Here is a 27,628-nt window from a genome sequence, read left to right on the forward strand (position 1 = left end):
CCCCTAAGAGAGTGACAGGAATACAATGCTGTACCCAGAACTATAACTGAAAGGGAAAGGAGCACTGCAGTGGCCAAACCCCTAATATCCAGGGATGCAATGCTTGCTAAAGCTGAAGCAGTCGGGAAAGAAAGATGGTTGTAAAGTAGGGAAGAGTAAGAAAAATACGATACCAATGAGGATGAACTGAAACCCATGCTAGTTTCACTGTCTTTGATTGTGATAGTGTGGGAACATATCAGAGAAACTAGAAACCTTCATCACAGAACTAAATACACATCTATCTGACTTAGGATGCAGAGACTGAACTAGGATCCAGGGGAAGGTAAATAAGTTATAGGCTTGTTGAAGTTGCTGTCCCATTTCAAAATAATAAGCTGGCATAATAAAATTATGGGGATAGAGAAGAATAACTGTCAAGTTTGGGATAGGGAAGAAAGAACTAACTATAAAGGACCGGCATCAGAGAATTTAGGGAATAATGTAACCATTCTGTATCATGAATGTGTAATCAACCCTATTTATTTGCTAAAACCCAGGGAATTGCACACCAAAGAGTAATTTTACTGTATATAAAATGTTTCAAATGAAGGTGAGATAAAGACTTTCTCATAGGAACAAATCCTGAAAGAATTTATTACCACTAAATTTGAACTATAAGATATGTCAAAGGAAGTTCTTTAGGCACAGGAAAAATTTCATCAAATGCAACTTGAACCAACACAACTAAGTAAAGGTGATCCTTAAATGTAAATATGTTGGTAAACATAAAGTTTATTTTTTTTGCTTTTAATGTGCTTTAAAATATACTGTGGAGTTGTAAGTACAAAAATAATACATATGAAAACAAACATACAAAAAGTAAATAAGAAATGAAAGCATACTAAAATTCTCAACTCTATACATGATATGACATAATTTAAAGGAAGACTGATAAATTAAGGATGCATACTATAAACCAAAGATCAATCACCAAGGTGAAAAAAATGTCTTAAATATGAACAGAGAAGTTCCCACTGTGGCATAGCAGGTTAAGGATCCGGCATTGTCTCTGCAGTGGCTCAGGTCACTGCGGAGGCACAGTTCAATCCCTGGCCCAGATAAGTGAGTTAAGGATTTGACATTGCCACAGTTACAGCACAGGTAGCAGGTGTGACTTGAATGAGATCCTTGGAAGGAAACTTCCATATACTGTGGGTGTGCTCACGCCCCCAAAAAAGTCAACAGAAGACACAAAAGGAATCCTGCATATAAATTCATCAAAAAACACAAGAAAGAAGAAAAACAGAACATGAGATAACTAGGGAATAAATAAAATATTACATTTAATCTCAAACATATTAATTCACTTTAAATGTAAATGGTCTAAAGGCTCCAGTTACAAATCAGAGAATATTAGATAGATGAAAAAGACCAAACTATATATCAAAAAGAAGAAATTCCCTTTAACATAAAGGCACATATAGGTATGAAATTTAAAGGATAAAACAATTTTATCATGCAAACACAAATCAAAGGAAAGCTAGAGTTGATGTTATTATTATCAGACAAAGCAGATTTCATGACAAGGAATACTATCATGGATAAAACATGAACTTTTGATAATTAAAAAGGAGTCAGTTCATCAGGAAGATATCATAATTATAAACATGTATGCATCTAACCTCAGAACTTCGAAATATTTCAAGCAAAAGCTAATAGAACTTAAAGAGGCAATGGACAAACTCAATTACAGCTGGAAATTTCAGCATTTGACTTATAAAGTTGTAGAACAAGTAGACAGAAACTCAGTAAGAGTACAGAACATTTAGACAACACCATTGGTCAACTGACGTTTGTGAAATACTATACCCAACAACAACAGAATAGGTATTTGTTTAAAATGCACATGGAATACACTTCAAGAATGACTATTTGTTGGCCCACTATACAGATTTTAAAGAAATGAAGTAATATCAATATGTTCTCTACTACAATGGAATAAAATCAGAAAAACAATAGTAGAAAGATATAGGAAAAATTCTTAAGTACTTAGAAATTAAAAAAGAAACATATTTCTAAAGATCTTAAGTGTCAAATAAGAAATCACAACAGAAATTAGAAAATACCTCAAACTGAATGAAAAGGAAAACCCTCATATCAAAACTTGTAGGATAGGAATTCCCATTGTGGAGCAGTGGAAATGAATCTGACTAGTATCTATGAGGATGTGGGTTCAATCCTGGGCTTCATTTAGTGGGTCGGGGATCTGGATTTGCCATTAGCTTTGCTATAGGTTACAGATGTGGCTCAGATCCTGCATTGCTATGCTTTGGCATAGAAAGGCAGCTACAGCTCTGATTTGACCCTTAGCCTGGGAACTTCAACAAGCCATTGATGTGACCCTCAAAAGCAAAAACAAAGCAAAACAAAAAAAATCTTTATAGGATATAAATAAAGCACTGGCCATCGGAAACTTTAGAGTGTATTTCATATTTGATAATGAAAAGTCTAAGATCAATTATCTAAGCTTACAACTTAGAAAACTACACAAAAAAAGCAAGTTTAAGATTAAAGTAAACAGGAAGTTCCCTCTGTGGCTCAGCCATAATGAACCCGACTAGCATTCATGAGGACATGGGCTCAATCCCTGCCCTCACTCAGGGGGTTAAGGATTCAGCATTGCCATGAGCTGTGATATAGGTTGCAGACATGGCTTGGATCTGGCATTGGTGTGGCTGTAGCAGGCCAGCAGCTACAGCTCCAATTCAACCCCTAGCTAGCTGAGAACATCTGAGTGTGTGGGTGTAGCCCTAAAAAGACAAAAAAAAAAAAAAAGAAAAGAAAAAAAGATTAAAGTACACAGAAAATAATACATACCAGAATAAAGAAAATAAAAAATATACAAATAATAGAGTGAAATAGAAAGACATCAGAGAAAGATAAAACATGTCCAATGTTAGAGGAAAGAAGAAACATTATTATGAAATCAATGACACTTAAAACATAATAATGTAATGGAGTGAAAATTATCATGATAAGAGCAAATTAGATGCTATGAAATTCTTAAAAAATACAAATTATCTAAATGAATCAGTAAGAATGGTCCTAAATCAAGAAAAGTTCAATTTGAAATTAAATCCTATTGCCCACCAAAAATAAAAAATTAAAATTAAAAATTAAAAAAACAAAAAACATTCCAGGCCCAGATGGTTCTTCTGGTAGACTGTATTAAACAGTTAAGGAAGAAACATACAAATCCTATACAAATTCTTTCAGAAAACTGAGTAAGATGGAATGCTTCCCAACTCACTTTATGAAGCCAATATTGTCACATACAAAAAATTTAAAGACATTATAATAAAAGACAACCACAGAGGTAGAGATCAAAATCATGGGGTAGAAAGACCCAGAGATTACCTCCCCCCATGAAAACATCAAAACTACAACTACAAAAAGAGAAACTCTTGCTGAGAATGACCTGAAGACCAGAAGAACAGCTCTCCTACAACCAAGGTTATGAAATAAAGAACCATACAGAGCTTGGTAGAAGGAAAAGAGAAGCATTTCTAGTTGCAACCCAGCCCCATAATGTGTGATCAAGAAGAGAAAGGGGATATCCCAGGCTGAGAGATCCTCCATAAGGAATAAGGGCTCAAGTCCTATATTAGATACCCAAGCCCTGGGGTCTGGCACCAAGATGAGACCTCTTTGATGGTTAGAAAATTGGTGGGGCTCAACAGAGGGCTGTAAAAAATCAGGACTCTGTTCTTGAAGAGCAAGCACACAGACTTGCTTGCTCTGTCTAAGAACAAAGAAAGCATTATGAAAAATGCTTGGTGCTCTCGCCAGCCTGCCGGGATTATCCCAGCAGGCCCTACCAACCCCCATCGAGCACTTGCTCCAGGCCCTTCTGCTCCAGCACTGCCAGCTCAGAATGGATTCCCCAGCCCCTCAGGCCCTGACCTACCCTCAACCAGAAACTGCCATCACAACTGTGCCCCTACAAAAGACAGAAGCTGAAAACAGGACAAGCAAAACCAGCTCCAAAATGCTGCTCCATTCTCTCAGGCCCTGACCTCACCCCAAACCAAGATAATCCAAGGCAAAGACTGCCACTGCTCTGAGAGAAGAGCCCAATTCCATCAGGGCTCCTACTCCAGCCCTTGGGCCAAGGTCCCAACACCAGACAGGAGATCAACTTCTAACAACTATGAAAAAAAAAAAAAAACCCCACAAAATCCAGGTCACACTTGGCTCTGGCTGTAACCCATTCAACTTCACCCCTACCTCCTACCAAGGTAGTGGTCACCATCACACCTCAAGAGAAGACATGGCTCATGCTCATTTCAGACCCAACTCCATCACTGAAGTCACAACCCAAGCAGAATGTACATGTATGCTCCCACACAAGAATATATCTTTAAGACCAAGATACGTAACTCTTTAACCTAATTTCATAAATACAAATAGATAAAATCAAAAAAAATAATAAAATGAAAAAGGTCAGAGTGGAAATAGAGACAAAGATTAGAAATGATCAATTAAACTCAGAGAATTTTAAAAATATAAACAAAATTGATAAAACTTTAGCTACACTCAAGAAGAAAAAAAAGAGGCCCTAAATAAACAAAATTAGAAATGAAAGAGAAGAAGCTACAACCAGCATGACAAAAATGAAGATAATACTATGAACAGTTATATGCCAATGAACTGGACAACCTAGAATAAATGGCTAAAAACTTGTAGAAATGTGCAAACATCCAAGACTGAATCTAAACTAAATAGAGGAACTCTAATCCAGATGGCAGAGTAGAAGGATATGGAACTCACCTCCTACAAATACATCAAATATGTTTCTACGAATGGAAAAATTCTCATAGAACACCTATGAGAAGACTTTAAACACCTGAATGCATGTGAAATATATCCACATAACCGGGTAGGATGAAAAGGGCGGGGGGGGGGGGAGAGGAAGCAGGACAGAAGCTGCACCCTTAGGAGGGAGGTGGAAAGGAGGAAAGGTTTCTGCAACCTGAGAAGCTCCCTTACCAGCTCACTGGCAGAGAGATCAAGTGGGACAGAAAGGGAGTTTAAGAGGCTCAGAGGAGAGGACAACAAGCATTTGGTAATAGGCAGAACCAGAGAGACCTGCATGGATGATTGTGCCCCAGCTTGAGACATGCATCCACTGGTTCAAGCAAGGACTGGGTGCTGAAATCCAGGGTTTAGAGGACAGACTTGGAGGGAGGACTGCTACTGGCTGTGCTGAGATAGCCTGAAAAGGCTGGAGTGTGGTACGGATGCAACCATGGGGTGTTCACAGAATAAGCCTAAAAGATATAATAGAGCAGGTAGACTTGATTGATATTTTCAGGACACTACATCATAAAAAAGCAAAATACATGTTAAGTACAATGGAATGTTTTCTAGGATTGACCACATATTGAAGCACAAAACAAGCTTCAACAAATTTAAAAGTGTAGAAATTATTTCAAGCATCTTTTCTGACCATAATGGCAAGAAATTAGAAATCAACCACAGAAAGATAAAGAAGAAAAAACAATTACATAGAGCTTAAATGACATGCTATTAAAAAAGCAATAGGTTAATGAGGAATTCAAAGAAGAAATTTAAAAATACCTTGAGGCAAGTAACAGTGAAAACACAACCATACAAAATCTATGGGATGCAGCGAAGGTACTTCTTAAGGGGAAGATCAGAGCAATACAGGTCTTCTTTTAGAAACAAGAAAAATCCCAAAGAAATAATATAACCCATAACCCAAAAGAATCAGAAAAAGAACAACAGCAGCAACAACAAAAAAAAACCCTAAAGTCAGTAGAAGGATGGAGATAATAAAAATCACATAAGAAATCAATAAAATGGATTTTTTTTAAATGGAAAAAAATCAATAAAAATAAGAGCTAGGTTTTCTGAAAGGGTAATAAACGAAATTGACAAACCTCTGGTCAGGCTCACCAAGAAGAAAATAGAGGTGACCCAAATAAACAGAATAAGAAATGAAAGAGGAGAAATCATAACTGATACTGCAGAAATACAAAAAGAAAAGAGAGGCAGAGAGAGAATACTATGAGCAATTATACGCCAAAAAATTTGACAACCTAGAAGAAATAGACAACTTTCTAGACACATATAGGCTACCAAAACTGATTAATGAAGAAACTGATAATTTGAACAGACTGATCATTGAAGTGAAATAGAATCTACCGAAAGAAAGAGAAAGAAAGAAAGAAGAAGAAAGAAAAGGGAAAAAATAAACAGGGGAGATTCTGTTGTGGCTCAGCAGATTAAGGACCCAAAGATCATCTCTGTGAGAATGCAGGCAGGTTCAATCCCTGGAATCACTCAATGGGTTAAGGATTTGGCACTGCTGCAAGCTGTGGTGTAGGTTGCAGATGCAGCTCAGATCCAGTGTTACCATGGCTGTGGCACAGGCTGCAGCTACAGCTCTGATTCAAGCCCTATCCTGGAAAATTCCATATGCCATAGGTGCAGTCACAAAAAGGAAAAACAAAAACTAAAACAAAAACCAATTTCTACAAACAAAAGTCTAGGGCCAGATGGCTTCTTGGGAAAATTCTACCAAATGTACAAGTAAAAACTTGTATCACTCCTTCTCAAAATCCTCCAAAAGACTGAAGTAGAATTAACATTCCTAAAGACATTCTATGAAGCTACCATTACCTGTACACCAAAACTAAACAAAGACATTGCCAAAAAAAGAAAATTATAGGCCCATAACTCTGATAAATATAGATGTAAAATTTCTCAACAAAATATTACAAACCTAATCCAACAATAAATAAGAAAGATGATACACCACGACCAAGATGGATTAATCCCAGGGTCACAAGGATGGTTCAACATATGCAAATCAATCAATTTGATACACCACATTAACAAAAGAAAAGATATAAATCATATAATCATCTCAAAAGATGCCAAAAAAGCGTTTGATAAAATTCAACATCCATTCATGATAAAAGCTCTTACAAAGTGGGTAAAGAGGGAACATACTTAAACATAATAAAAGCTATTAATGACATACCCACAGCCAATATAATACTCAGTGGTTAAAAAGCTGAAAGCCTTCCCACTAAAATCTAGAAGACAAGGATGCCTAGTCTCACCACTTCTCGTCACTAAAAATTGGAGGTCCTAGCCACAGCAATCAGATAAGAAATAGAAATAAAATGTATTCAAATTGGTAGGGAAGTGGTAAAGTTGTCATCATATGCAGATGACATGATACTATATAGAAAACTCTCAAGACTCTACACAAAAACTACTAGAACTGATAAACAAATTCAGCAAGGTAGCTGGATACAAGATTAACACACAGAAATCAGCTGCATGTCTTTACATTAACAATGAAATATCAGAAAGTAAATGTAAATAAAATCCCTTTTAAAATCACATCAAAAATAATTAAGAATAAATCTCACCAAGGAAGTTAAAGACATATGCTGAAAACTACAAAACTGAAGATGAGTCAAAAAAATGGAAAGATACCCAATGCTCTTGGATTGGAAGAATTAACATTGTTAAAATGACCATATTACCCAAAGCACAGTACAGATTGAATGTAATCACTATAAACTACCCATGACATTTTTCACAGAACTAGAACAAACAATCCTAAATCTTATATAAAATCATAAAAGAGCCAAATTACCAAAGCAATCCTTAGGAAAAAGAATGAAGGAGACATAACACTCCGAGATTTCAGACAATACTACAAAGCTACAGTAATCCAAACAGTAGAAAAACAGACATGTGGATTGACAGAACAGAATAGAGCGCCCAGAAATAAACCCACACAACTATGGATAATCTTTGATGAAGCAGGCAAGGATATACAATAGGGAAAGACAGTCTCTTAAGCAAGTGATGTTGGGCAAGTTGGACATCCATATATATATATAAATCAATGCAGTTAAAACACATCCTTACAACATACACAAATATAAACTCCAAATGGCTTAAAGACTTAAATATAAGACATGACACCATAAAAGTCCTAGACAAGAACATAGGTGAAACATTATCTGATGTTAATTGTACCAATATTTTCTTAAGACAGTCTCCCAAAGCAACATAAATAAAAGCAAAACAAAACAAAACAAATCAATACAAATAGGATGTAATCAAACTTAAAAGCTTTTGCACAGCAAAGGAAACCATAAACAAAACGAAAAGACAACCTGTGGTATAGGAGAAAATAGTTGCAAATGGTGTGACCAACAAGAGCTTAACTTCTAAAATATATAAACAGCCAATGCAATTCAATAATAAAAAAACAAACAACCCAATTGGAAAATTGGCAGAAGACCTAAATAGATATTTCTCCAAAGAAGACACACAGATGGCTAAGAGGCATATGAAAAGATGCTCATCATTGTTAGTTATTAGAGAAATGCAAATGAGGTACCACCTCACACTAGTCAGAATGGTCATCATTAATAAGTCTACAAATAACAAATGTTGAAGTGGGTATAGAAAAAAAAAGAACCCTTGAGACATTGTTAGTGGGAATTAAACTGGTGTAGCCCCTGATTTTTAAAATATTTTCTTCAAATTACTGAAAACTGCCAAAAAAGTGCATTGATAGCAGTGGCTTATTTTTACTTCTGTATTCTTAGAGAAAATTCATTTAAAAATATGAACTTTTAACAACTGGCTATGCATTAGCCAAGGGCCATCACAACAAATTTAATTGGACCATATAAACCTATTTTTTTAAGGAAACTTGGGAAAATGAGAGGAAGTGACTCAGTAAAAATAAGCCTTGTAAACTTTACCTAAATACCATGCCTAAATTTAATTTTTGAAAAACAGAACTCAATCTTATAAACATCAATACTTGTACACATTAACTCCTTCAACTAGGAGCTGACAGGCAGATTAGTATAAGTAATGAATTTTTTAAAATGCTCTCAAAGGGAATACAAACTGGAATTGACAAATATGGTCATCTTTACTTCATTATTAGATTCAAATTTTTTTCTGACTTTTCGAGGTTCTTTTTCTCTATGAGCTAAATAAATAAATTATTTCTACATTGGTACAAAGAATAAAATATTATGTTAAAGTAAGTTAATGGCAACCAACCTATAAATATTTATTGGGTCATCACTAGACACAGTGTTGATCATATAAAGGAAGTAAAGAAACATTTATATGCCAGGGACTGTGCTTTACCTTACATGTATTATGTCATTTTACTATATTTCATTGTGCATATTTTGTTATTTCATTTTATCATATAAAGTGAACATGATACTTAATCACATAAAATTTATTATGATACTAAGAAACCACTGAATATTATAAATTCTAGGGAAGTTTTTAGGGTCACACCCACAGCAAATGGTGATTCCCAGGCTAGAGCTACAGCTGCCAGTCTACACAACAGCCACAGCAATGCCAGATCTGAGCTGTGTCTGCAACCTATGCTACAGCTCGGGGCAACGCTGGATCCTTAACCCACTGAGCAAGGCCAGGGATCGAACCCACAACCTCATGGTTCCTAGTCAGATTTATTTCCACTGAGCCACAATGGGAACTTCAATTCTAGGGCAGTTTTATGAACAATTCTATGAGAATAAATATTGGAGTTACAGTTTTTGGTATGTGAAGAAAGCTTTACAATGTACCTGTTCTTATTTTTACTGGGTAACAGGCATTTGTACTCTGCTTACTATGCCCAGGCATTATTTTAAAGGTTGTATTATTTTAAAAATAAGGAAATTGAAACAAGAGAAAAATAAGTAACTTTTATGTAACATGTCCAAGGTCATACAGTCCATGCAGTCTGGTTTCAGAACTCAAGTCACTAAGTTTCCACTGTTACTTCCTATAATGAATAAATACTATCTTTTATAGGGCAATCACTTTTCTTATATCTTTAGCCTAAGTATGTTTTAAGGCACAATATTACTATTCTTCCCAAGGGCTTACAAAAAAAGCAAAGCACAACCAACAAAAGCAAAGCAAAACGAACAAAAACTGGAAGCACAAGGTACTTTTAAGTTAACCAAAAATAACATATCAACTCATATAGAAGAAAGGTAGCATTAGAAAAAAATTCCAGTTGATTCTCATGTGAGACTCTCAAACCAATCTCCTTGTTTTGAGAACTACTAACATAAAGCAAGTTCATGTTTTTCTCTAAATATTTAAAAGTTAAAGCATACTTTCATGAAAACAAAAAAGATGAAAATCAGTTACAGCAATTTATACCAGTGGGAGGGGTATAAAAGGCTAGGTTAAGAGTGTATAGTGTTGGCATTCCCGTTGTAGCACAGTGGAAATGAATCCAACTAGGAACCATGAGGTTGTGGGTTTGATACCTGGCCTTACTCAGTGGGTTTAGGATCTGGCGTTGCCGTGAGCTATGGTGTAGGTAGCAGACATGGCTTGGATCTGGCGTTGCTGTGGCTCTGGTGTAGGCAGGCGGGCAACAACAGCTCAGATTCGACCCCTAGCCTGGGAACCTCCAAATGCCCTGCGTGAGGCCCTAAAAAAAAGATTGTATAGTGTTGTTTCCTTTTCTGAAAATTAAAAGTGGCAAAGAAAATCAGTATAAACACGGAAGCTTCAATTGTAAGTGAGACTGCCAACCACTTTAACTGTAATTATACATACTATTTTAGAAACACAGACACATGCATATATACATGCATGAATAACATCTATATTACTTCCAATATAATTTTACAGGTAAAATAAGACATAAAGTTATTAGGTTTATAGTATACAATCACTTAATTTTTAACAATCACACAAATATATGTGATGAAACAAGTTTTAATGGAATTATTTTAAGATGAAAGATTAAACTAGAAGAAACCTCATTTGAGGAAATTAAAGCCTTTGAAGCAGTGGCACAGGAGGTTATCTCCTTGAGGAAAAAATAAACTGAAAGTTACAATGACTGCATTATGAGGATTTTTAAAACTTTATTATACAGATTTTTTCATGTGTCAAGTTTATTATCTGGGCAAAGGAGGAAGGGAAGGACAAGAAAGCTATAGACAATTTTACTTGATGCTGTCAGAAAACATTGACAAAATATTCTGCAAATGAAATAATTCGTTCAAGCAGCAGAGGGAGCTAATGCATTGTTATTTTGTTTTTTCTTTAAGGGTAGGGAATGTTTTCAGTTGATGTGTACAATGAGAACTTAATTTTAAAATTACAAATTGTATGCATTACCTTTATCATTTAATGATTGTTAAGAGTTTTAAATAAGAACAGGTTAAATGTAAAACGTTGGCATAAATGACTTAATATCATATATAATATTTTCCTTTAGCCAACAAATTAAAAATAAGCCAAATATATTATTTAACTACTGCAGTTATAAACACTGCAGGGAAATAAATCAAGTATTAAAAATGTTATTTAGATTAACATTATTAATTAAATGTTTAAAATGATATAAACGTAAAGGAATCAGACTCTATTGAACGGCCTGATTTTTCTATTTGTACTAGGAGAAGGTACTTCAAAGGGTGAAAACGTTTTTTACTCAAAGGTCAGAATGAATGAACAAAAAATTGAAAGCCTCACTTAAAGCTGTATCCTGTATCCATTCTTTCTACCTTTCTAATCTTACTCCTTCACAATTGCCAAAATGATTCTTTAAAAATTCAGTGATCAGGAGTTCCAGTCATGGCACAGTGGAAAAGAATCCGACTAGGAACCACGAGGTTGTGGGTTCAATTCCTGGCCTCGCTCAGTGGCTTGTCATGAGCTGTGGTGTAGGTCACAGGCAGCTCGGATCTGATGTTGCTGTGGCTTTGGCATAGGCCAGTGGCTGTGGCTCCAATTGGACCCCTAGCCTAGGAACCTCCATATTCCCTCTGGGTTTGGCCCTAAAAAGCAAAAAAAGAAAAAAAAAATCAGTGATCATGTCATTCCTTTTCACTGACTTCCTAGCTCTTAGAATAAACATAACAGTCCTTAATTTGTCTTACAAGACAAAATAAACTATCCAATTAATACACATGTTTCTAGCCTCAAATCCTGCCAAACTTCCTCTCTACCTCTGCACTCCATCATAGAAATCTTATAATTCCATGAATAAATCACATTCTCTCCACTAGAGGGCCCTTAATACACTGGTCCCAAAGCTTGGGATGCTCTCCCTCTTGGACTGCCTTAGGTATTCATCCACTATCTCTTTATACAAGTCCCTTCCTCAGAAAGCCTTCCCCTTACAACAACAATCCTCTGTCTATATCCTACCCTAATGGCTCCCTACATGTTTCCTCTTTTCCACTTACACAGTTAATAATTTAGTATTTATTTATGATTAAGCAGTATCCTGAAAGCTTCACAAAGACAGATCATTTCTGTTCCACTCTTCATTGAATTTCCAGGGCCTATTACAGGAAGTATCATGTCTTACTTGGTTTGAGCTTCCATAAGAAAAACAGACTGTGTGGCTTAGACAACAGACATTTATCCTTACAACCCTGGAGCTAGAAGCCTAAGATCAAACTACCAGCATGTTCAGGTACTGATGAGAGCTCTCCTATTAGTTTGCAGATAGCTTCCTTCTTGCTATGTCCACACGTGGTGGAGAGAGAAAGAGATCTCTCTCCCTCTTCTCCTTCTTAGGCACAGGCTTACTAGATTAGGGCCCCACTCTATGACCTCATTTAACCTTGATTACCTCCAAAGGATCTATCTCTAGATATAGTCATTTTGGTAGTTAGGAATTTAACATGTGAATTGGGGGTATACACAATTCAGTCCATAGCTGGTAAGACAAAGTATGTAATAAATACATACTAACACAAAGAAAGGAAAACAAAAACATTTAAAAAGTAATAGCCACCTATAGCCAACTAATCCATGACAAAGGAGGCAAGAATATACAGTGGAGGAAAGACAATCTCTTCAATAAGTGGTGCTGGGAAAACTGGATAGCTACATGCAAAAAAAAAAAAATGAAATGAGAACATTCTCTAATACCATACACAAAAATAAACTCAAAATGGATTACAGACCTAAAGATAAGGTGATATACTATAAAACACCTAGAAGAAAAAATAGGAAGAATTCTCTTTGACATGAATTGCAGCAATATCTTGTTTGACCCACCTCCTGGAATAATGACAATAAAAGCAAAAATAAACCAATGGGATCTAATGAAACGCAAAAGCTTTTGCACAGCAAAGGAAACCATAAAAAAAAAAAAGACAACCCACAGAATGGGAGAAAATCTTTGCAAACAATGCAATAGACAACAGCTTAATCTCCAAAATATACAAACAACTTACACAACTCAACAACAACAAAAAACAAACAACCCAATCAAAAAATGGGTAGAAATCCTAAATAGACATTTCTCTAAAGACATACAGATGATCAACAGGCACATTAAAGGATGCTCAATATTGCTAATTATTAGAGAAATGAAAATGAAAACTACAGTGAAGTACTACCCCACACTGGTCAGAATGGCCATCATTAACAAGTCTACAAATAAAAAATGTTGCAGTGGGTGTGGAGAAAAGGAAACCCACTTGAGCTGTTGATGAGAATGTAAACTGGTACAACCACTATGGAAAACAGTATGGAGGGGCCTCATAAAACTAAATATAGAACTACTATATGGCCCAGCAATCCCACTCCTGAGCATATATCCAGACAAAAATATAATTCAAAAAGATAATGCACCCCTATATTCACTGAAGCGCCATCCACAATAGCCAAGACATGGAAACAACCTAAATGTCCACTGACAGACGAATGGATTAAGAAGATGTGGTACATATATACAATAGAATACTGCTCAACCATAAAAAAGAATGAATTGATGCCATTTGCAGCAACAGGGATGCAAGTAGAGATTCTCATACTAGGTGAAGTAAATCAGAAAGAGACAAACACTATATGATATCACCTATATGTGGAAACTAAAATGTGGCATAAATGAGTCTATCCACAAAACAGAAAGAAACTCACAGACATAGAGAATGGACTTGTGGATGCCCACGGGTGGGGGAGTGGGATGGACTGGGAGTTTGAGGTGAGCAGACGTAAACTACCGTATTTAGAAAGGATAAGCAGGAGTTCCCACCATAGCGCAGTGGCAATGAATCCAACTAGGAACTATGAGATTGCGGGTTTGATCCCTGGCCTCGCTCAGTGGGTTAAGGATCTGGCGTTGCTGTGAGCTGTGGTGTATGTCACAGACACATCTCAGATCTGGCGTTGCTGTGGCTCTGGCGTAGGCCAGCCGCAACAGCTCTGATTAGACCCCTAGCCTGGGAACCTCCATATGCTGTGGATGCAGCCCTAAAAAAACAAAAAGACAAAAAAAAGAAAAGATAAGCAATGAGACCCTACTGTATAGCACAGGGAATTATATTCAATCCATTGGGATAGAACATGATGGAGGATAATAAGAAAAAAGAACGTATTTATGTAAATGACTGGATCACTTGCTGAACAGCACAAATTGGCACAACATTGTAAATCAACTATAATCCAATAAAAATAAATGTAATAAGCAACAAAAATATGATTGATTTCATTATAGCCCTTGAAAGGATACCACTACAATAATAAAGCCAGAGAGAAAATGAGCAAAATATCTAACCAAAAAATGTGAAGGAGGAGGTGTATAATCCAATAATCAATTCAACAGTCTTCAGTCACATTCTGGCCACCACTGTATTGGCAACAGTATCATAATGATAAAATAACTTCCAGTCCCATGATGGAAAGTCATAACCCAATAATTATGATGCTTTATAGTATGTGTTGGACCATTCTTCAGTTAACATTTTTCTTAACTCACTGGAATCTGGTATCTGCCGCTATAACTCTCACAACTATAAGGAACACTGACCAATGATCTCCCCTTTGCTAAAACCAATGTACGCTTTTAATCTCATTCAGAGTCTCTACATATGGCCATACAGTTTGTATGCCATTTCTGTACAAGTATGGGGGTACCTTTCACAGACTAGCATCCTCTACAAGTACGCAGTGTACAACCTGCATATTAAAGGCAGAATCTTACTTTTTATCTCTCCCACAACATTCAATACTAGTAACCAATCCCTTTTTCTGAAAGATGTTCATCACTTGACTTCCACAGCACAACGCTGTATCCTGATTTTCAATCCTATCTTTCTCAGCACTCCTTTTTTCCTTGTGGTTTTTTTTTTTTTTTTTTTTTCCCGTTCCTTAAATGTTCTTAGGCCCTCTTCTTTCTCACTCCATTCACACTCTGCATGGTGACCTCATCTACTTTTTACTCACCACTTACATGCTGATGATTCCCTAATCCACACTTTTATTTCAAATCTCTGTTCTAAACCCCATAGAACCGGCAGCCTTCAAGAAATTTCTATTTAAATGTCTTTTAGGCCACATAAACTTGACATGTCCAAAACTGTATCAAAACTGACTAAAAACTAAAATTTTGGATACCATTCCTGCCCAAAACCCCTACTCCACCAGACTTCAGAGATCACAGATGGAGATCAATTCTGCTATTTTAGGTTTTTATGCCCCCCCCCCTTTTTAGGGCTGCATTTGTGGCATATGGAAGGCTAGGGGTCAAATTGGAGAATCAGAGCTACAACTGCTGTCCCATGTCACAGGCATAGCAACGCAGGATCTGAGCTGTGTCTGTGACCTACACCACAGCTCATGGTAACGCCAGATCCTTAACCCACTGGGAAAGGCCAGGGATCCAACCCGCATCCTCAAGGATACTAGTCAGGTTCGTTACAGCTGTGACACAAGAATTCCTATTTGTAGGGTTTTCAATGTTTATTTTGCCTTGAGTTCTGGCTCTTGGCAACATTTCACGTATCCCTGGTCTGAAAGTAGAGTAGGAGTCCCCTTTTGCCCCTGTGGACATTATAGACTGTCTCAAGAATTCCATTCTAAATTTCCAGTCACATTGCCTTACTTACTACATGCCAGTGACTAGAACACTAAAGCTCAAATGTCCCAGATTCCCTTACAGCTCAAATTCCACATGACCTAGCTTCCACCAAGCTGATAAACTGCTCAATATTAGGAAAGCAGAAGCGATAAGTGTGTTTGTGCTCTTTCTTCTAGCAAGCTTGATTTTGAATGTACTTGGTTAATCTGCTGCAAAAGCTAGTAATTCCGGTGCCCAGTTCCTAGTTTTGTGGGGGCTGAGAGGAAGAGTGTGTCTTCCATTTCCTGGCATTGGATAGAGCTAAAGAAACATGTTCTGGAGCCAACATCTATGGATGCTAGTTTCTCAGTTTCCTGATCCTCTATGTTCTTCCGAAGACCATTTCATACAGACATGGGGTGTGAAAGATAGGAGACAAAGTCCAGGGTTTGCTCAGGGCTGAAAGACTCTTTTAAAGGGTATCTCCTATATAAAGATGGGTTACAATATCTGTATAAAGGTGAATGAGAAACAAACCTGTTGCTCAGAAGGACAAAGAAAGAAACTTGTCTATTTCAACTCTGGTATGCAGTAGAAGGAAGGGAAAAAATCTTTCCCTCAGGGTACTGAAGAATTTCTTAAAAAGTACAAAATAATTGATAAATTATGGTACATTCAAAAATGGCATACATACTATTTAGGAAAAAAAAGGAGCAAACTACATATAAACAAAAAAATGAGCCTCTAAAGCATTATGCTGAGAAAAATAAGTCAGGTACAAAAGAGCATATGATTCCATCTGAATGAAGGTCAAGAACAGGCAAAATTAGTCTATGGTGACAAATATCAACATAGTGTTTGTCCTGTTAGAGGGAGAGTATTGTCTGGAAAAGGGCAAGACAAATATCTGGGGTGATGAAAAATGTATATCTTGATTTGTTGTGTAGCAGGGCTGAAAAAAATTTATCAAGCAGTATGCTTTTTATTTTTTACTCTATGTAAATTACAGCTAATAAAATACTTAGCATATTTTTTTTCCCAATGAAAATGTTGTCTTCAGTGTAAAAAAGTATCTGATATATAGTAAGTATGCAACCAAAGTAATTCACTAGTGTCAGTTCAAGGTGGCTAATCTGTTAGACTGGATAGGAAAGAATCATGATCGAATGTGTCTGAAGCAAAAAATAAAACAAACAGCCTCTCAAAGAAGAGGAAGCAAACAAGAACAAGTAATTATACCCGTTCTTTCTGCAGAACTAAGAATTCCCTGCAAAGTCCATGGATTACTACCTTGTTTGGACCTCTCTGATACTGCCTCTTGAATACTGTTCTTAGGGAAGTTGAAGGGTTTTTTTTGTTGTTCTTGTTTTTTTTTAGAAAAAAAACAGTTATTTTTATTTTATCAGGACGATTAAATGCTTTTAAATATTACTCAGGTTTTCTTATTAACTTTAAAATTATACATCTCCTCCTAGGCCCATATTGAATACTACATATGTGTGTGTGTGTGTGTGTGTGTATATGTACAGTATATATGTACAGTACATGGTGTATGTGTGTGTATATACATATTCGGGTTAACATATATATAACACATTTTTACATACATGTAAAATAGGTTTTCTATTTTTAGTGGGCTCTCAAATTTAAATGTGTGGTAATGACTAAGGTTCACTCATGTGGAGGTTAAAAAAATGGACTATTATCTTCAACTTACATCGGTGACACTACACTTAAAACTTCAAGGTCATGTTAACATTAGCAGCCAAAGGTAAAATTAATTGCATCTGTGGTAGGGGGGATGCATTCTTAATACCACTTTGAAATGTTTTCAGTGGACTAGGTAAAATAAGGTAAAAGCTAAGTCAGGTGTTAGGGGATAAGTGTGAATGTGCAGGTGTGCCCCCAGCATTCCTATAACAGGAAATTGAAAATTATAGAGTTAGCACTACTCACCTTAATCACTTGATCCTCAAGATATTCCATGAAACAATCAGAACTTGCTATACATTTTCTACATTTCCAACAACGAAGAATACTTATTTCTTCTTGATTATGATTTTTAGTTATCAATTCTTTACTTCTCTTCATCTGTGGAAAATTAACACATTTTTAGAATATTAAACTGTGCAGGTTAAACTTGATTTTCTAAACCCTTTAAACAGCATTAGCTACATGTAGACCAGGAGGAAGAAAATTATCATTTCCTCAAGTACCTAAGAGTCTTAGGCTAGGAGCACTCTATACACTATATTCAGGATTAATTACAATAATGATGCATTACATTAATGACAACATTACATTAAAACACAACTACTAAAGAGTTAATTAAATAAGTTATTGCAGTAACTGTAAAAGTCATAACAAAGAACTATAAATATTCTTGTAAATAGGATGTTTTGAATAGCCACAGCATTAAAATTTAAATATAATAGGATTTACTGAGTTGTAATTAATTCTGTGAAAGTTGGAAGTAATTATTTCAAATTGATGACAAAAATCTTTTATCCTAAATACAATAATTTCTCTTGTATATTGTACTCAGTGGAATAGTTAACTATAGTACATCTTGCAGTATGTGTAGTCAAACAAAAAGAGATAATAACTCTACTAATTTTTAGCCTATTTTTATACTTGAGATATTATGTCAATACTGTGATTTAGACCAACATAAGAAAACCTTTTCATATTAATAAGGATTCCAAAATAGGTGCAGTGTATTTAATAACTTGCCTGGTAAATACTCATAATAAAAGCAAATGTTAATTTATAAGCTATTCACAAGGGCCTGCCTAGCTCCCTGGCCACATTTCTTCAATTGTTAGTTCTTTTATTTTTCATTTATTCAACAGACATTTACTGAGAGCTAACCATATGCCACACAACAAGTCAAACTCTGGGGGATGAGTAAAACTTAATTTTCTGTCACAGAGGTGCTAACTATGCTATAGATCAATAGTTTTCTACCCTAGCTCATTAGAATCACTTGGGGAGTTTTAAAAAATTGTAATACCTAGGAGTTCCCGTCGTGGCTCAGTGGTTAACGAATCTGACTAGGAACCACGACGTTGGAGGTTCAATCCCTGGCATTGCTCAGTGGGTTAAAGATCCGGCATTGCAGTGAGCTGTGGTGTAGGTTGCAGACATGGCTCGGATCCCAGTTGCTGTGGCTCTGGCATAGGTTTGGCAGCTACAGCTCCGATTAGACCCCTAACTGGGAACCTCCATATGCCGCAGGTGCAGCCCTAGAAAAGGCAAAAGGACAAAAATGTTGTGGGAGAGGGTTAGAAATGGGTAATTCTTATTAAAAGAAATTCCCCAGGCGATTCCATAGTGTGGTCAGGGTGAGGTCAGGCTGTGTTAATACACAATTAACTAAAATGTAACAGCTGAAAGGACTATAAGCAAGGAAACATAGATGGATCTTAGCCAAATTTAAAGGAAGCACTTAAGGCACTCTGCCTGGAAAGGCACAGCATGCCCCTCTTGCAAGCCATTCTAACTCCATTCTAACCTTCAGGTGCTGGGCAGCAGTTCTATCTCCACTAATATCTTCAGAACCCATCTTAGCCCAGCTGATCACTCTATTTAAACTTGAAAGATCATCAATCATATCTTAACTTGCAAATGTCCTGAGCTCTGCCCCTGCTTTCTTCATTGTTGAGACCCTATCCTTTACTTAGCTTCATTAGCACTCCTTTCACCTCTCAAGAATCTCCTTAGCATCTTCTATCCTCATCTCCCTTTTAACTACCAATGGTTCTCAAGCAGGAATGGGTATTGCAGGGAGGGATAATATCAGAATCAATCATGAGAAACTCCGTATCTGCATATGTTCTTTCTCTGAGATTTATACACATCTCCCCAATTCTCCCCTCCCTCAAGGTTGTTCCACGCCGTCTTAGATTGAAAGCATGTAGTTAGAAAAAGCTCTACTGATGACTCAAGTTTTCACTGAAAATCTCTGAGAATTACACTCTATGTGACAACTCTTTGATGGCAATGATTTTTAAATTTATACATATAAAAACTCACAGAATGGGATAAACTATTTCTAAATGAAGCAAATGACAAGGGGTTAATCTCCAAAACAAATAACACCTCCTGAAGCTCAATACAAAAAAAGCCCACAACCCCATCAAAAAAAGGGCAGAAGATCTAAACAGACAATTCTCTGAAGACATATAGATGGCCGAAAAACACATGAAAAGATTTTCAACATCACTAATTATTAGAGAAATGCAAATAAAAACTACTATGAAGGTACCACCTTACACCAGCCAGAATGGCCATCATCAAAAAGTCTACAAACAACAAATGCTGTAGAGGGTGTGGAGAAAAAGGAACCCTTTTACACTGTTGGTGGGAATATAAACTGGTGCAACCACTATGGAAAACAGTAAAAAGAGTCCTCAATAAACTAAAAATAGGATTACCATACGATTCAGCAATCCCAGTCTATTAGGCATCTATCCAGAGAAAACAATGACTCAAAAAGATACATGTACTCCAATGTTCTTTGCAGTGCTGTAGACAATGCCAAAAATGGAAGCAATCTAAATGTCTATTGACAGAGAAGTGGATAAAGAATATATGGTATATATACACAATGGAATATTACTCAGCCATACAAAGGAATAAAATAATGGCATTTGCAGCAACATGGACGGACCTATAAAATACCATGCTAACTGAAGTTAGATAGTAAGACACAATCATATGCTATCACTTACACGTGGACTCTAAAAAAAGGATACAATGAATTTATTTACAGAATAGAAATTGACTCACATACTTTCAAAAATGTGTGGTTACCAAAGGACACAGGTTGGAGTGGAGGAAGGGATGGGCTGGGGGTTTGGGATAGAAATGTTGTAAAATTAGCTTGTGATGATGGTTGTACAACAATAAAATTCATTGAGGGAGTTCCCTCTGTGGCTCAGTGGTTAGTGAACCCAACTAGTATCCATGAGGTCACAGGTTCAATATCTGGCCTTGTTCAGTGGGTTAAGGATCTGGCATTGGCATGAGCTATGGTGTAGGTTACAGACATGGCTCTTATCTGGCATTGCTGTGGCTGTGGCATAGGCCAGTGGCTACAGCTCCGATTCAACCCCTAGTCTAGGAACCTCCATATGCTGCAGGTGCGGCCCTAAAAAGACAAAAATAAAATAAATTAAAATAAAAATTCACTGAATTTTAAAAAGATAAAATAAAATTATACATATAGTTTAATCTTATTCCAAAACTCTAGACGAATATTTTCATCTTCTGAATGTCAGATGTTATCTCTGCATCAGTCTTTTTTTAGGGCCTTTGTACTGGCTGTTCACTCTATCTACCCTGTATATTAGCCACTTGTTAAGTGAATTATCCAGCACTCGAAATGTGCCTAATCTGCACTGAGATGCACAGTGGGTGTAAAATATGCACTGAGTTTTGAATACTCTGTAAGACAGAATGAATGTCAAACATCTTAATAGTGTTTATATTTATTTCACGTTGAAATTAAAATTTTAATATATTGAGTTAAAAATAATTTATTGTAAAAATTAATTCCACATATTTCTTTTTACTTTTTGAATGTGCCACTAGAATTTTTTTTAACTGCACATCTGATGTATTACATTCCTATTGGAAGCACTTGTCTAGATCTCCTCACCCCAGGTCTTTGCCTAATTCACTCCCTTCACATCATTTAGATTTCAGCTCAAACTCATGTCCTCATAGGTATGGTATAAAAAGCATTTGGGAGTTTATTTAAATGTAGGACACAGGGCCACAGTCCCAGGGATTCTAATTCCATGTTTCTAGGGTAGGACTCTGCATATTTAACAGGCAGGCTAGGTGATTCCGTCACAGGTGATCTGAAGATCACACTTTGAGAGAGAGAATACAGTGTAAGCTCCATTTGCCACAAAATGGATAGACTTCAATAATATTAAACTTAGTGGAAAAAGTCAGACAGAGAAAGACAAATACTCTATGCTATCACTTATATGTGGAATCTAATAAATAAAACAAATGTGTACAACAAAACAGAAATAGACTCATAGATATATAGATCAAACTAGTGGGTACCCATGAGGAGAGGGAAGAAGAGAAGGGCAAGGTACGAGCAGGACATTAAGACACAGAATCTTCTATGTATAAAACAGATAAGCAACAAGGATATATTGTACAGCATAGAGAAATACAGCCATTATTTGGTACTAACTTTAAATAGAGTATATAATCTGTAAAAAATACTGAGTCACTATGTTGTACACCCAAAACTAATATAATATTGTTAAATAAACTATACTTCAATTAAAAAAAATACAGTCTAAGCTTAAGATGTCAAAAAACAAAAAGGTAGCACAAGGGATCCTTGTGATGGAACTGTCCTGCATCTGATTGTGGTATTGTTCACTCAACTCTACACATGTGATAAAATTCCATACAAGTAAATACACACACACGAGGGCATGTAACTGGAAAAATCTGCATAAAGTAGATAGTTTGAAGGGTATATAGGACATCTCTGTGAATCTAAAATTCAAAATTCACAGCTGAATCTATGACTATTTCAAACTAAAAAGTCAAAAAGTTTGACCACATATATTAAATACAAAACTTTAAAAAGTCATAATTTTTTTACCAATTAACTGTCCTGACATACCTGTATAATCCCCTCTATCTTTTACCCCTACTTTTGGCTGCATAATTTTTAACTGTCGCTTGATATGACAACAATTTTAGTATTTTTTACTAAAAGAGTTAAAAGATCATTTAGTCTTTCTTCTGTAAAAAACAAAAAGGCTCTTTACACCCTTTAAAACTTGACTCCAAACTAGCTCTCAATTTTTGGCATCCTCTCCATGAATACTTCACACCACTACTATGCAGATCTTTGTGGAGGTCCCTAAAGACAACTTTTTTTCTGCTTTTCCACTTTCAAGTTTGCTATTCTCTCTCACTGTAATGTGATTTCCTTTTCCTCCAACTTTAAAAAATACTTTTAATCCTTTAGTGCTGAGCTCAAATTTTTCTTTTACAGATGTTCCCCATAAAACTACAATTCCTCCCTCTTCTGTGCTCCCATGGAACTTTGCACGTACTTCCCAAGTAGCACAAGTCGGGTTGTATGACACTTATATGTGGATATGTATCATTGATTTAATGATGGGATCCTAAAAAGCACCATACTCTATTCAAACCTGTATTTTTATAACCAAATATCATATCTGGCACTAAAAATAAAATCAACAAGTGTTCACTGAAATCGACAAGATGTGACAGAGTGCTCAGCATACAAAAATTCCTTTTCAAATACCAAGTATTATGAAAGCCTGCTCAACTAGTGAGGCAAACCAACTAGAATCCTTTAGCAAGGGATGTGAGCAACCCAAGTGAAGAGATAAAACTGTGTTCCTACACATTTGAACTTGAAAGAAGAATAGAGGTTACCCAACAGTGGTATAATGATAGGACAGCTTGAGGTGGTTTCTCCCAAAGAATTTATGCTGAAAGAAGAGGTCAAAAATAGTAATGAAGCTATTAACAAAATTGTAGTCTTTGAACTGATTTGAATACAGCCTAGTTCTTGGCTCCTAACAACTGGAGTTAGTCAAATCCATCCCTAACTTCAGCTCACTATACACTAGTATGGATTCTAGGAAAGAGGGAGCTGTATAAGTAAACAACTAAAAATTTTGCTTTTTTGTTGGTGCATCAACAATTCTGAGCAGCACACACCACATGGCTTTAACACCTAAGGAACTCAAGGTAGCAACTAGAGAACTATTGATGCAAACAGAGAGAAACAGAGACAAAGCGATCATGAGAAAAGAGTAAATGAAATTTCTACTGAACACATATGGATGTCTCACAATGGTCAGAAATACTTAGAAGGACTCCACAGAGATTGCTGGGTTCTGAGTCAACAGATGCAAATTACAAACTATAAAATCCTGGTATTACTGTTCATATGACTACAGTTCACATGACTATAAGGTCTAAGAAATTCAGGTATAATAGTCTTTTGCTTTTCCCCCAAATACTGTTCCTTATCTCTTACTCCGTTCTAATCAGGTCAGATCCATGCAATTTTCTAAAATGGTGTTCTCTCCTTAAGCCCTAATCCTTCCCACCTATGTCAGTCTTTGTGATGGTCTTTGTCTCTTGCCTAACCTTGTTTTTTTAGACCAAGCTAGCTGTAATACTGCTTGCTCATGGATTTCCTCTTGCTATACTTCACTATCTAGCCTGATATTCCTGTCACTTTCCCAGTATTTCCTCAATCCACTGGGCATTTAGAAAATTTTTGGCTAAGATGCACATCTCCCAAATACTGACATATTTCATTACAGAATGACAAAAAAATCACATTTGTTAACATTGTCATCAACCTCAGCAAAAAAATTATTTAATTATTGGGCAATAGTAGCCAGGCTCATAGCAGTGGTACAAGTTTGTCAAAGTGCTAAGTGTTCTTTAAAACTAAAACTTTATCACGTGAAACAAATACTGCCAAATATTCATGTCTAAATACCACAGTTTGTCAATCATTCCTGTAAAAATGGTGTGCTAAGGTGGATAGTTCAGATCGCAACTAAAACAACTGAACAAGGGCTTTTCTTCTAGACAACCTACTGTCAGCCTTCAGTGTACTACAGAAGTGCTTTATGCATTCTTCCCATTCTTTTTCACACTGAATATTAAAAATACAGGTATTAAAGAGCAAAGATTTAATAAAATCAATAATATGTACTGCTTCAGTAAACAGGTCTTTGTTTTTGTTTGTTTACTGCATGTGTATGGCACTAAAGAATAAAATGACTACTAGTACCAATTCTCACCACTGCTTTGATTCATTTTGGTAAGGGACCAAAAGTTTTACTCACTATTCCTTTTCCAGATTAATGAAAATGTTAACAGAGTAAAAAAGGCAAATGACATCTTAGGATACCAAGAACATAGTGTAACTTGACCCTCTGAAAGATCTTAGAGACATCAGGAGGTGTAGACCACATTTGAGAACTGCTACTTCAGGCAAAACAGCTGTCTCAAAAATGCTGCCTATAAATTCTTACCTTCCATCAATATCCTTTAAATTTAAGAAGGATAGAGAAGTCTCTATGGAGAAACAAATTTATAAGGGATAGATTGGGAACTGGGGGTTAATAGATGCAAACTACTGCCTTTGGAATGGATAAGTAATGAGATTCTCCTGTATAGCACTGAGAACTATGTCTGGTCACTTACAATAGAGTATGATAATGTAAGAAAAAAGAATGTATACATGTATGTATAACTGAGTCACCTTGCTATACAGCAGAAAATTGACAGAACACTGTAAACCAGCTATAATGGAAAAAATAAAAATCATTACAAAAAAACCAAACAAATATGGAAGGCTGAACTGAGAAAACATTTGTAAGGTTGATGTCAGAGAGTGTTTTGCCTATATTCTCTTCCAGGAGTTTGATGGTGTCTGGTCTTATATTGAGGTCTTTCAGCCATTTTGAGTTTATCTTTGTGCATGGTGTGAGGGCCTGTTCTAGCTTCACTGATTTGCATGTAGTTGTCCAGGTTTCCCAGCAATTCTTGCTGAATAGACTGTCTTTTTCCCATTTTATGTTCTGGCCTCCTTTGTCAAAGATTAATTGACCAAAGCTGTCTGGGGTTATTTCTCGGTTTTCTACTCTGTTCCATTGGTATGTATGTCTGTTTTGACACCAGTACCACACTGTCTTGATGACTTTGGCTTTGTAATATTGCCTGAAATCTGAGAGAGTTATGCCTCCTGCTTGGTTTTTGTTCCTCCGAATTGCTTTGGCAATTCTGGGTCTTTTGTGGTTCATATAAATTTTTGGGTTGTTTGTTCTAGTTCTTTCAACAATGTCATGGCTAATGTGATAGGGATTGCACTGAATCTGTAGATTGCTTTGAGTAGTATGGCCATTCTTACAATATTAATTTTTCCAACCCAGGAGCATGGAATATCATTCCATTTCTTTACATCTTCTTTAATTTCCTTGATTAATGTTTTAGAGTTCTCAGCATATAGGTCTTTCACCTCTTTGGTCAGGTGTATGCCCAGGTATTTGATTTTTGGGGATGAGATTTTAAAAGGTATTGTATTTTTGTATTCTTTTTCTAAAATTTCATTGGTAGTATACAGAAATGCGACTGAGTTCTGAATGTTAATCTTACATCCTGCTACTTTGCTGAATTTATTGATCACTTCAAGAAGTTTTGAGGTTGAGTCCTTAGGGTTTTCCATATATAGTATCATGCCATCTGCATATAGTGACATTTTTACCTCTTCTCCTCCTATTTGGAGGCCTTTTATTTCTTTTGTTTGTCTGACTGCTGTGGCTAGAACTTCCAATACAGTGGTGAGAGTGAGCATCCCTGTCTTGTTCCAGATTTTAGTGGGCAGGCTTTCAGCTTTTCTCCATTGAGTATTGTATTTGCTGTGGGTTTGTCATAAATGGCTTTGAATCAAACTGACAAGCTTTTGCACAGCAAAGGAAAACAAAAAGAAACTTAAAGAATGGGAGAAAATAATTCCAAATGATACAACTGACAAGGGCTTAATCTCTAAAATATACAACTTATATAACTCAACAGCAAAAAAGCCAACAACCCAATTGAAAAATGGGCAAAGGACCTGAATAGACACTTCTCCAAAGAAGATATACAGATGGCCAACAAGCACATGATGGCCAATCAAGATCCCTGATTATTAGAGAGACACAAATCAAAACTACCATGAGATACTACCTCACACCAGTCAGAATGGCCATCATTCATACGTCCACAAATAACAAGTGCTGCAGGGGGTGTGGAGAAAAGAGAACCCTCCTGCACTGTTGGTGGGAATGTAAACTGGTACAACCACTATGGAAAACAGTATGGAGGTACCATAGAAAACTATACATAGAACTACCATATGACATAGCAACCCAACTCTTGGGCATATATCCGGACAAGACTCTACTTAAAAAAGACACATGCACCTGCATGTTCATTGCAGCTCTATTCACAATAGCCAAGACATGGAAACAACCCAAATGTCCATCAACAGATGACTGGCTTAGGAAGATGTGGTATATATACACAATGGACTACTAATCCGCCATAAAAAAGAAATAAATAATGCTATTTGCAGCAACATGGATGGAATTAGAGACTCTCATACTCAGTGAAGTCAGAAAGAGAAAGACAAATACCATATGATATCACTTATATCTAGTATCTAATATACAGCACAAATGGACCTTTCAACAGAAAAGAAAATCATGGACTTGGAAAATAGACTTGTGGTTGCCTGGGGGGAGGGGGAGGGAATGGGATGGATTGAGAGCTTGGGGTTAATGGATGCAAACTATTGCTTTTGGAATGGATTAGCAATGAGATCTTTCTGTGAAGCACTGAGAACTATGTCTAGTTACTTATGATAGAGCATGATAATGGGAGAAAAAAGAATGTATACATCTATGTGTAACTGGGTCACCATCCTGTACAGTAGAAAAAAAAATCGTATTGGGGAACTAACAATAAAAATATGATGGTGGAAAAAAAATTTGGTTGATAGTTTCTATAAGGCCAACTACTGGAAATATAACCTTCATAAAGAAGTTTCATTGCTTCATCTACCTTTTGCTATTTATCAATTTTTATGGTAAAATATCAGCATTTGGCATAGGTCAAATTCTACATTCCTAAGTAACCAAGGTT

General features: G+C 36.2%; 1 protein-coding gene across 3 annotated transcripts in view; it reads right to left on the reverse strand.

Annotated features, from left to right (window-relative positions):
• RNF180 (ring finger protein 180) overlaps positions 1-27,628 on the reverse strand; it is a 267,713-nt gene that overhangs the window by 213,633 nt on the left and 26,452 nt on the right. For all 3 annotated transcript variants that reach the window (XM_047753632.1, XM_047753710.1, XM_047753786.1), the window contains exon 2: positions 17,858-17,992. In XM_047753632.1, coding sequence (XP_047609588.1) covers positions 17,858-17,992 — 135 coding nt within the window. The remainder of the gene's footprint in view (positions 1-17,857; positions 17,993-27,628) is intronic.

The sequence above is a fragment of the Phacochoerus africanus genome, chromosome 1 (genome assembly GCF_016906955.1).
Source record: "Phacochoerus africanus isolate WHEZ1 chromosome 1, ROS_Pafr_v1, whole genome shotgun sequence".
NCBI lineage: Eukaryota > Metazoa > Chordata > Mammalia > Artiodactyla > Suidae > Phacochoerus > Phacochoerus africanus.